This window comes from Semicossyphus pulcher, unplaced genomic scaffold, assembly GCF_022749685.1.
Source record: "Semicossyphus pulcher isolate SPU_LCO1_2020_fin unplaced genomic scaffold, fSemPul1.0.p SCAF_24, whole genome shotgun sequence".
NCBI classification, from domain to species: domain Eukaryota; kingdom Metazoa; phylum Chordata; class Actinopteri; order Labriformes; family Labridae; genus Semicossyphus; species Semicossyphus pulcher.
Genome location: NW_027211698.1, coordinates 9,433,153 through 9,445,279, shown reverse-complemented (window position 1 = coordinate 9,445,279; position 12,127 = coordinate 9,433,153). Strand labels below are relative to the sequence as shown.

At 45.7% G+C, this 12,127-nt stretch overlaps 1 protein-coding gene across 4 annotated transcripts in view; it reads right to left on the bottom strand.

The window, feature by feature from the left end:
* The window catches only part of dmd (dystrophin), a 195,945-nt gene that overhangs the window by 169,203 nt on the left and 14,615 nt on the right, over positions 1-12,127 (bottom strand). For all 4 annotated transcript variants that reach the window (XM_069675656.1, XM_069675655.1, XM_069675657.1 and 1 more), the window contains exons 5-9: positions 7,481-7,609; positions 4,808-4,903; positions 4,444-4,542; positions 2,073-2,254; positions 105-255 (exon numbers count right to left, since the gene is read on the bottom strand). In XM_069675656.1, coding sequence (XP_069531757.1) covers positions 105-255; positions 2,073-2,254; positions 4,444-4,542; positions 4,808-4,903; positions 7,481-7,609 — 657 coding nt within the window. The remainder of the gene's footprint in view (positions 1-104; positions 256-2,072; positions 2,255-4,443; positions 4,543-4,807; positions 4,904-7,480; positions 7,610-12,127) is intronic.

Sequence of the window (12,127 nt, the reverse complement as noted above, 5' to 3'; positions counted from 1 at the left end):
GTTTAAATAGCATTGTTGTCACCTGAATAAATGATGCTTCTCTTTCGACATCATGTTAATCTGGATGAGTTTAAATAAGTTAGAAAGACAGGGCCCATGCCCACCTTGTGCTCTTCCACTTGGTGCTTGACGTCCTCCAGGTCGGGACCCAGCGGCTGAGCCCCCATCCTCTTGATCCGCGCCTCCGTCGCGTCCAGCCAGTTCGTGAGCTGCTGCAGCTGCTGGTGCTGCAGGTCCATCAAGACCTCGTGGAGTCTGCAAGCGAGGGAGAGTTCAATGAGCTGTCAGCGCATGACGATGCTGCGGGGGTTAGCCATGATCAAAACCCGAGCCTCGCCGAAGAACAGTTCAGAGAGCAGAAGGTCTGGTTAAACACGCCGCTGCCCCGAGCGCCGACTGCTGCTGATCTAATTGGTAGAAATGCTAAAAGCCACCCGTCCTGCTCTCACACTCACCCCTGCACTACAGCAGACCCTCGCTGTCTGGTCTAAGTGGTATTTGGTAGTCGAGGCCATGCGTGCAGAGCTTTGTGCCTGAATCACAAGATTATCAAAGGAGATAGCTGAACAGTTAATTAAATTTGGCTCGGTGTCAGTTATCATCGGATTCACTGTAATTAGAAAGGCCTCGGTTCTTTGTATCCATGAATGTTGGCTACTGTGGGGACCTTCATTCATTGTTTGAAAGAGATGAAACTTTGTTCACGGGCTTAAATTATGATAGAAAAAAGCATGTGAAATCATCTTGGCCTCCGCTTTTCTGTAAAGTTTATTAGATGTGATTTAGTGTTTCTGCATCTCTCATTGGAAGAATGCGGTCTGTCAAACTCTTTTAGTGAGCCCTTTCAATCTTTACATGTTCATATATTTGGAAGGGCAAACATCACTTCATATGCGGAGGAGGGCTCAAGCTAAACCATGCCGTCACTTAGCTATGGTATCACCTTCAATTCCAGGAGTAGGCAACAAGTAAGATCTGAGGGGAGGTTTCTCCATCACTGTTTGACCACCAAAGAAGAATTTATGATGAGTATGCTGTCCTCGTCTATATGCAGACCGATGACTGCATGTTGGCTTCACTTTTAGGGAGGTGACATGTCGTCCATCTTTTTATACAGTCTATGATCCAGACATCAAAAGTGGAAGTATGGTACGCCTCCTCATTTTTATAACTGTCTTTGTTTCTGTGTGTTTGCATCAGCCTTTGAAACCTTAAACATTAAAAATATAAATAAATACGACAAAAAAGATTCCGCCCAATTTTTCGAAGCACACGCAGAGGGTTAAATGCACCCCAAACTGAGCTGCAGAGCAAACATATTACACTATATGCAAACATTTGAGCCACTTTCTATGCAAATGAGCCTCGTGGCAAAAAGCTAACAGCACCGCGAAAGTTACGGGGAATCTACACCGACACTGTGGCGTCAGACGAACGTGCGTGTCTAACTTCAAAAAGGAAACTGAAGTCGAAGTTGGGCAAAATGAAGACATCACATGGATTCTGTGGGTGTGGGTGGCATGTACCTACAGAGCAGTCAATGTCTTTCTACGCTTCACTGACGCGCAGCAACGGGGAAAAATAGACTTGTGGCGTGCAAGGAACGGCGCAGCAGGAAATCACTCGCGTATCACGCCCGCGCAGCCGACGCAGCTGGTGGTGTTTGCAGCATTGAATAACACTGGAGCGGCACACGTGTGTCAAAAATTACGCTTCAAATACATGTATTCGATTCGAGTGAAAATAAGTTACCATGGTAACTGCGGTGAAGTATTATAAGGGCTGCCACACTCTGGACATAGACACACTTTTGTACATGGGATTATTCTATCTGGATTGATTTACATGCTAACACCGCGGAGGCTACATCCTAGCAGTTACAATGCGGAAATGCTAATGTTTAGCGAGTTAAATGATTATATAACAGTTGAGTGTGTTAGCATGCTAGAAATAAAGACAAAGTACAGCTGAGGGCAAGTTGGCATGTCATTAGTTTTGCATTTCACCAAAGCTCTGATCCCGAGACATTTCAGCATCAAAGGCGCAGAGCGACCAAGACAAAGAGTATCTACCTGCTCTGCCTCTCCATGCTCGCCACTCTCAGGTGCTCCCATCGAGAGTTCAGGAGGTTCATCTGCTCCCGGACCTCCGAGTCTTCATCCTCGCTCAGGTTCGCCTCCCCCAGCAGGGCGGCGCCGGCCCGGAGGACCCGCCCCACGCTGCCCTGGTGGGTGGTCAGCTCCACCATGTACCCCTGCAGAGAGGCAGAAACATTTCAAAACTCATTCTGCCTAATTGCCCCTCACCCCGCCGCCATTCGCTTTAAATGCTTCTCCAAACACATTCCCACCTCGAGCTTTAGTTCCTAATCCGTTTTCCCTCGAGCACTTGTATGATCCTTCTCGGGGTCTCGCGCAGCAGAATGGTCGGGGTTAATTTAATTTCGCGAGCATAAAAGTCGATTGTGAGCCGGTGGTCCTGTAAGTCTTCATCCATCAGGGTTAATTCAACACTTACAGTAGCTTTAAAACACAGCTGCTCAGTGCTGCAGCAGCTAAACTCAGCGCTTGAAAGAGCCTCGTCTAACTATTTCAGATTATAAATTGTTGTTGCTTTATTCTTTTAAATGTTTGCTGCCTTTTACCAACAAACAGCGCAGATAGTTTTTTGATGATGGGCCTCTTTACTCTCATTACCGCAGCCGTCCCCGGCCCCGGCCCTCGCCGCAGCTGAAAGAGGCTCATTCTTGTCTCTAACTGCGCGGCTCTCCTCGTTACTGGAGATGGTGCGTTGTTGTGGAGTAATGGCTGCAATTGCTATAAATTCTTTGTTGTTTTCTGGGCTCGGTTTTGTCTCTGCAGACCCGAGTTGAAGAGGGGGGGGGAACATTTGCTCTACTTTTTGTTTACAGCTACTGGCAGGGGAACGTTATTGCTGTTGTGTTATGACTGCTCAAAATATTTAACATCTCATTATATAGCTTCATTTAACACCTCATTATAGTCTCGTTCCTGTGGCGATGCTGCCTAACATGATGCTCTGTTATGGAAAAAATATATATAAAATGAATTCTTCTAATAGTGTTACTTATTATAGCCCTCTTTATATTACAGAGGTGTTCGTGCTTTGGCAGCAATCTCAAATGTGTCTCACCAACATGAACACTCATTGTTTATTTGTTGGCAGGACGTGATTTTAAAGACACAGCAGACGTTTAAGTGTCGGATGAAACTGATTCTCTGTTTGCGAACCCTCGTTTAATCTCTATCTACATGTTCTACATAGAAATGTCGAAACTGTAGGCGGGTATATTGGCCAATCACGTATCAGCAGGCTGCGGTGTATGCAGGAAAAATCGTCATCTGCATGCTAACAGCTAACAATCTGCTCTAGATCAAACATACAACTTGACGCTGTGTCATGAAAGCCGTTCAGGGTTTAGATTCCCCGACTTCCTCGAATGCATCACAAACAACCGATCCGACCTCCATTCAACAAACGAGCGTTTTAAAGTCGTTTTCTTCTCCTCCTCTTGAGGACAGACCTGACAAAGCTTCATTTTGACTTTTTACAAATCTGCATCATGATGTTGAAATTTCAGCAAACTGAAATAAAGTAAATCAAAAGAACAACGGTTTCTTTTTCCGGGTTCGTCCCGCAGTAGTTAGCCAGAGTGCAGCCTCTGTGTAATTGACTATTTATACCCCTTTCCCACCAAAATTTGTGCGTTGACGCAGGTTGTTCCAACCCGGAAAGACCCGCTAATAAATGCCGATTGTCTCGTTTCCCATTGCCAGTGAAGTATACTCCTGTCGGTCGCTTTTCTGCTGCGTCAACGTCTGACGTCACAAACGTGTCTGAAACAGGGTTATTAAACAGTGAAGATGTTACGGTGGTTTAGGTCTTTATTGTATCTATTACTCATTCAGTCTGTTTAGCAAACTCAGCGCGACAAATTTGGAACGATGTTTGAGCGCCGCTCGGACGGAGACGGGCGGAATTTGTACCTAAGATGACGAGGAGTCGCAGAAGTTACCGACGGAGCATCGTGCCGGAAAGGGGCGGAGATTAGCGTGTCGATCAGAGCTGAGGCGATAATAACACGGGTCTATTGCAGAGTCATTTGACCCGGGTCTGAATACTGATTGTAGCCTTTCCCACTAAGCAAAAAAGCCGTGTGTTAGCGGGTTTTTTGACCAGTAGGAAAGCGGCTTAACTTACTCTTTACAGTGAAACTGAACTCACCAGAAACAGATGAACGGGCGCTCCTCGGGGGGATTTAAAGAACCAAGAAATGGCGCCGTTTATTTTGCTGACATGGGGCTAACTGGACTCAGTCGTTTATCGTTAACTGCTGGCTAACCCGGACACGCCCGTCGTGTTCACCGTTGTCCCCAGAGGCTGTATCGTGCCCGTTGTTAAACGAGGACTTTATTATCTTACCTCATGTGTGTGGAACTGCTCCTTCACCTCCTCCACGTTGTCGGAGATTGGTGGCTGGCCCTGGAGTCCGTCTTCAGCCGACAGCAACCATGTCAACACCTTTAGATTCAAAGAGTGTGATTAAAGTCGAGGCGCAGTAATTCCTTAAGCGACTGTCCACAGCAGTTTTTATCACACATTAGTTGAACAAGAAGAAATAGTACATTTGTTAGGGACGATTTTCAGCTCCTTGGATTCACACAATACTTATTAGAAGGATGGGATGTGTTAGGGGAAATACAGACTACTACCAGGAGCTTTAATAGAAGAAGACTCAAAAGTACACGTAATATGACACGTCTTTAAAAGCAACACGTTGCCGTACCTCTTCCAGCGCAGCCTGGTAGCTCTCAAGGCTGGTGGAGCCTGGAGGCAGAGGACTGAGGCCCCGCTGCAGCTCCTCCTGTCCGGGAGTTAGGAACTGTAGAGGGAAGGGATGGATGGGAGATGACGGGAGGAGATTAGGGGGAAGGAACGGGTGAGGTGAAGTAGAAGGGAGACACGGAGAAAGGAGCGGGGGAAGTTTGAGGAGGTGAGTGGGGAATAAAAGCCGGCAGCGCGAGAGAGAGGTGGGAGACAGGAGACAGAGAGAGACGAGGAGCGGCCTGTTAGTGTTTGCCATTACCGCCACCGACAAGCAGCTCTGGCCTTTGTCCAACCTTAACAACTTGTCCTCTGTCTCTCTCTTCCTCTCTCTCGCCGTATCTCTCTTTGTGCGCCCGCTACTGATCTAGACACTAACAACTTCTCTCTTTTTATCTCTGCTCCACGCTCCTCCTCTCGCTATTCTTCTCCCCGGTAATAAGGTCCTGAAAAGATACACAGGGCCCTTTCCGCGGCGCTGATAACCGTCCAGCCTCAGTCAGCGCTGCTCTCTCTTTATGCCTGTTTTGTTTCACAAACGTGTTCGGTGGAGACTCAGAATTAAGTCTTTTTGTTCTATATTTAAAACTAAAAACCTTTATGAGCCATACAACATGCTTTTCTGATGCAATCTGAAGACAATCTCATTTCCTGGAGAGGGAAACTTTGTTCTTCATGCTAGGATCTGCTTTACATCCCGTGCGTGTGCTCCACTAAAGCTTATCTGACAAATGATCTTCTCTTCTTGCGGGGGCCCTTTTAGGTGCCAGCCAAGTCGAGACGAGCAACCCCGCTGATACGTTTAATATTTGACACAGTCTCTGAATACTTTTCCATCGGAGTCGGAGCAAATTAGGGGGCAGATTTAAGTCGCGCAGCGCCGGTGACGGCTTTGAAAACGCATCTGAACGTTTGGAAATGTCGTGTTTTGGAAGAGAAAGGACACATCAAAAAAGGTGCGAGACGGGGGGGAACCTGGGTGCTGCTGTTTAGTTTAGTCAGACTGATACCATCTCATGTCTGTATGCTAAATATGAGGCTCTGATATAGAGAGAAATATCAGATATTAAAGACCAAAATAAAAGTCTCAATAATCAACCTTGAATGCAAACATTGTAACAAGTAAATAAGTAATAGTAGTAAACATGTTAGAGATTAGCTCGCTAGCGGTAGCACTGATTTAGCTAACAAGAACAATGAGATACAAACAGTGTAAAGCTCATTTTAAATAAGCTTTAGTGATTGTCGTGGTATTTGAGAATCGACTGTATTAAAAGATGGACACCCTTAAAAGTGAAGCCAGACCCTCTCTATCGCCCCCTGCTGACTGGCTGCAGTATAGCTCATAAAGCGCGCCTCCTCCATGTTAACAGATGGGACATGAGTCAAACTATAAAAACATCATTCTTATCATGCTGATTTACATCCAAGTGTTCATTTTTAATTAGCTATTTGATGCTGTAAAAAGGATGATTGACAGCTCTGTTGACCAATCCGGCTCCTGCAGCCGATCTGTTCCGGATTAGCAGAGTAGAGGAGGAGCGGCGAGAGGAGACGTAACCGAGGGCGATTTCACAACTATAGTCCGTTTGGCTCGTCCGAATCAGAGTGAAAACCTTTGGCTCGTTTTCCAATTAGTCTGGTTCACAGTGCACAAATTAAGGCGGAACAAATAACAAAATGAATTTGCTGAGGGGCCTGTATGAAGGAGCAGAACTGTATTCGCAGAAGTCTTTCATTGGTCGGACATATGGCATTGGAGAATGTAAACACGGAAATCGACACACCTGGAGTTTGAAAACACTTCATCCAAGTCAGTCCTCCTCGACTCATGTTACACCTGTCGCTTATCTGTGTACATCTCAACAAACGCCCGGCGCAGGCCGCTTTTAATCCGCTGCGTTTTGGTTCACTTCCTGCAACTGGGTCGGATTATGTTCTCGCTCTGCTTTGTTTTGGCCCCCACCAGAATCTGATTACTTTCACAACCGCCCAACCAAACCACACTAGGGGTTGAGTTCAATTAAATGCTGTGCTTGTGAAAGTGCCCTCAAACAATCACCACAGTCACTGAAGTTTCCATATGTGTGAACGTTAACTTCCGACCAACACGTGGCTCCGCCCGCCGATCTCTACAGCGCAGCTCGGGCTCCGAATGACGTCACCATCGCAAGATGACAGCGCCTATCACGGGGAGTATTGTGGCTTCAATTTCGTAGACGCGTCGTCCATCTTTTTATACAGTCATTGATTTGCAGAAACTGTGTTTATGCTAAGCTAGGCCAACTGAGTCTGGGGTGTAGCTGTGCAGTCTGATTCCTGTCTGTATCACTGCTGGAAAAAAGACCCCATTAGCAAAGTTAGTCTCACCTCTGAAGCATGAATTATTCACATGAATATGACACATGAAAAGCACAATACAACACGTTTCAAACCATGAATAAAATCAACACACAATGGAAGAAATGTCCGACTTAACAAGTTCACTTTTCAATCAGCGAACACGCTTCTTGTATTCTTTTGAAGACTTGGTATGACGGACAGTTTTCCCCGCTGACAGACAAACACGGGCAGCCAACACATGCACCGACACACGGACAGTCTGCGTGGAGCGTTAGCTTTGCGAGACACGGACCTGATCAGTAAAACGCCTCCTCTTTTGCTCGGGCGACTTGACATATGCAGCCTGGGTGTAGGCATAGCTTTTATAGCGAGGCTGAGGGGAGGGGCTCCGCACTCGGCCCTGAGCCACACTCACTGTGATCTGAGAGAGAGATGGAGAGACAGGGCGGGACAGAGGAAGATAGAGATAGAGAGAGAGAGGGAGGGGAGACATGTGTTGGGAGGAGAAGACAGGAAAGAGAGGGGGCGATAGAGCGAGAGCCGTGCAGAGGAAGAGGAAGCGAGAGAAGGAGCACAGGGAGAGAGAAGAAGAGGGAAAAAAGAAACATGAATAATCACACATAAAGCTCTGTTTCCATCCAAATGTCAAGCTAATTTTAGTTGAACTTTAGAAATACAGATTAGCCGCATTTCCATTACCAGAGTGTCGAAAAACACATTCACGAGACAAATGGAGAGTCTCGGAAATGTATTTTAGGGCGAGTAGTAATTTACTTTCATTTCGGCAAATGTTACAAGTGTTGCCTTGTTTAATGCTCTCTGAAGATAAAAGAAGAGACGCTGAAAATAAGCTAAATGTTACGAGGCTTCTAATGCAGGTTAGGAAGGTCGTGGTGACACAGAACATCAAGGTTTTGAGTTTAAAGTCATAGAAATGCTATAATTTAAGCATTACGGTGCTATAATACACTAATATAGATATCATCAAGTTGGATGGAAACTCTGCGACACATAAAGCCGACATGAGAGAGAGAGAGACAGAGGTAGACGTGTTATGCAGAAGACAGAAGCGCTGAATCAAAGCTGAGCGGCTCCACATCATCCACACCCAACAGCTCCTCTCTCTGCCCTGCTGGTGATTCAAAGTCACCAGTCTTACTCGTTGTTTTCTCCCCAGGCAAAGAGATCGCTGGGCCTGTTTGGAAGAAAAATGTGAGCGAGGGTGAAGCCGAATGCTGATGCCAGACGAGTAGCGGCTCTGTGAGGCTGCAGAGCTCAGCGATCGACCGTCGTGTGTCGTTTATTGGCGAGTAAACGACGGCCTGGTCTTTGGTTCCCTTCGATGTCATGAGGGGTTTAAAATAAGAACACTGACAGAAATATACAGAGCATTTTATTCTTCAGATTATTGTCAAAAATGAGAAAGTAGTTGGACTTTTAAACAGCTACTAAATCAAGCACATTTTCTGGCTACCTTGATGAAAAAATAAGTCTTAAACTAAGGATTCAACATACTGGGAAACAGACTTAGATAAGAGGACTAAAATGCTGTATGATAACTATGGAGCTAGAGCTGGGAGGTGATTAGCTTAGCTTAGCTTGAACACAGCAAGACAGGCTGTGAACAAAGGTTAAAAATGTCTACCAACAGTTTTAAAAGGTTATTTAAGCAATATCACATGAGAGGGAGGTTATACTGAATATCAGCACGGCTGTGATCACAGCCGTGCTGATATTCAGTATAACAGCACGGCCTCGAGTGCCTTTATACAAGTTATACAAGCGACAAATAGGAGTAAACAGTAATAATCAACAACAGATTAGTTTTTTTGCTCCACCAACTCAACTAGTTCAACATCTTAACTGAAACTAGACTGCTGTTGCCAAGCAACCCAAACATTCCGCTGCACTCTGTGTCTACAGGTTACAACAGATCGGTTGTTTTTATCGTGTACATTTATCTGTTTTAATTTATCATCAACCAGTGAAATAAGAGTCTACTGTGTGATTCAGAGGTACCAGTTTGCCTCTCCTGCTGTATCCCACAATGCAAAGCGCTGGAACGTCACAGCGGCAGTTGAAATGGCAGACGGTTGCAGCGTTCCCGAAGAGCAGAAGGGGGCGCTATAGCTTAAGAAGCAGCTGTTTGCGGTCGACGGGCTGTTGTTTACTTCCGAATTCCAAAACCGGAAACTGGCGCCTGCCGTAACGTAAAATAAATTTGAACTCTATATTACAGACTAACGCCAAACGCAGTATGAAGTCTGTAGTATACAGTATACAGTATTCAGAACACCTGGCTGAGGCGGAGTGATACACAGAGTGAAAAGTCCCCCTGATGTTGAACTCTATATCAGCACTCATGGAATGCCTCTTGTCCAATCAAATCACTTGGTCGGAGCTACCTGTTGTATAATAAGTTGTATCTCATTGTGTTAAGCAATGACTTCCTCTCCTTATATGGGCTTCCTGTGAAACCAATGTGTTGTAATTGACTTGTTTATTACATTTATGTTTAGATTAAACATACGAGATATGTGTTGATTTGTGAGCTATAAAAGAGCTGAACAGAGCCATGCTATCCGTTTCTCTGTATCCTTTCTTTATGCTAAGCTAAGCTAACAAACTTAAGTATATTTAACTTTAAGTTCACGTTCACATTTGGTCTGGGGTCACTTGAGGGTACAGAGCTGCAGCTTTTAAGCAGCAGTGAGAAAGTATAAAAAAAGTGAAGGTGTGCTGCGCACCGACACACTCCCTCACTGCTACGAGTAATACATTATTCATCATTCATAATGGAGTGATAATCTTCAACCTTTCCAAATGTTTAACATGCATGATGAAATCTTAAAAAGCTGGCTTATTAAAAACGGCAATGAGTCGCTAATGAATCATTAAGTTTGCGGCAAACACACAGTTTTAAATGAAGCCTGGTGGATACGGTTCACAGTCGGCTGTGCAGCGACGGCGTGGTTCGGAATCCACAAACGGAGTGTGCTTCTGCCTCTCAGCGCTGCTTCCTCGTGTGCATTAACACTTAACGTGGTCTACTCAAAGACAATTACATAAATACTTCATTAGTCTGAGGATGAGTCACCAACAACAGAAAGTAGAAGCTAAAGTGCAAGTCGGAGCACAGCCATTATTTTCCACATGTATTAAACATGTTTTTACTTTAATGACTCAATTGGTTCGCTCATTGAAAAACTGCCCGTGCGTGATGAAGCCAAATCAAACTTTGTCAGCGTCGTGCTGAAACAGGAAGCGGCCTATGGTGGAACGACACTGTTGTGAGTGCTGAAGGTTTCTAAAGAAATCTGAGGCTATTACAGCAGCCGAAACCCCGCCGCAAATACAGACCATCACGCGCACTTAAAGGGCCAGTTCGCTTATTTTCAACCTTAGTCCCATCATGCTATTATGGGGAGCTAATGCCGTTATGGTAGAAAAAAAGTGGACTTTGAGGACCATATCTGCTTCTCTAATGGGCCCTGGATAACCTCCGCCAGATGGCGCGTTAGTCTGGCCAGGGTTAGGCCAGGGAGCTCACTAAACTACACTTCCTCAATCTAGGACACCCGCTTCTGATGTCATGTCTCGTTCAAAATCGTCAGGTTTGAAATGTAGACTGCAGACCTGAAGATTTTTTAGACGATCCACCGGTATATTCTCGTCGTGTTTCGGATTCTGTACCGCTTTCCTTTCAGAGGGAGGAGCACAATGCATGCTGGGTGTTGTAGGAATGTAGAATGGGCGAAACCACGAGCTGTTTGTACAACTATGGCGCCAATTTCAAATATTATTGCTTCTATGGATTACAGAGAACACCAGCTTTGACTGACAGCGGCTTTTTCCGGGGGGTGAACTGCTCCTTTAATTTTGCTTGTAATATTTTGACTGTCCTCTCGCAAAAGCAAAACTAGAACACCTTTAAAATACCAGCACTTGAGCTGTACAGGTGCCACATTTCAAAAGCAGAGCTCTTATTTTGGAAGGCCAAATAACTTTTAATTGACGACTGATCCTCCTGCTTGTTTGACATTCCCAAGCTGCCTTTCCCGACCGCCTCCGCATCGCTAAAACCAAGTCGACCATTCCACCACAGACATCGTAAAAGTTTAATCTCTCCCCGTCTCTGCTCTTTCTCCCCAGCCATCAATTTCCCCTCTTCGCCTCTCTTTTCTTCTCCTTCCTCCTCTCACCTGTCAGTGCCTGTCCTCTGCTTGTGTTTTACCCCTCGCTGTTTGCCCCTTTCTGTCTGTCGAGGAGGATTTTCCTCGCTGTAAAGAGCAGGCAGTCAGAACCCTTGAATCAAATGGTTCTTAGCGTTTTGTTTTCACCTTCTCCGAGCGCCGGGCGACAAGACACACAGATGTTACAGTAAAACTTTGTCTTAAACTTTGCCGTTTCCTGCTTTTTTCCCCTCAAAGCGTCTCCCTCCGTGGGTCCCAGGTGGTGTTGGTATGGTGTTGATGTAAGGAGGTGGTGACAGCCCGGCTCTGATGATGACAGATGAGGGAGGAGGTAGATAATAGCCGCTGTCAGTTACTCTTTTTTCCTCCTCCCGTCTCTCGTTTTATTGCCATCTGACTCGTTCCTCGCACTCCCTATTTGTCTGCTCCGTCTCACTCTTCATTCCCGTCCTCTCCACCTTTCCTGTACATCTTCATACATCCTCACACCTCCTTTCACTTCCTCTCCTTGCCCTCTTATCTTTTACACACCTTTATTTTCCACTTCTGCCTCTCTCTTTCAGTCGGTCTGATTCCCAGTAGACGAAGGCCGGCAGTTTCTCTCCGCTCTCAGACAGAGCGCTGATGGAGGGAGGGGTTGATGTGGCCATTAAACTGAGTGAGATAATAATATTACCAGCCATTACTCCAGGAAGCTCTCTCCATCCTGCTGCGATTTGGCGCGATAGCATGACACTGACCTCAGC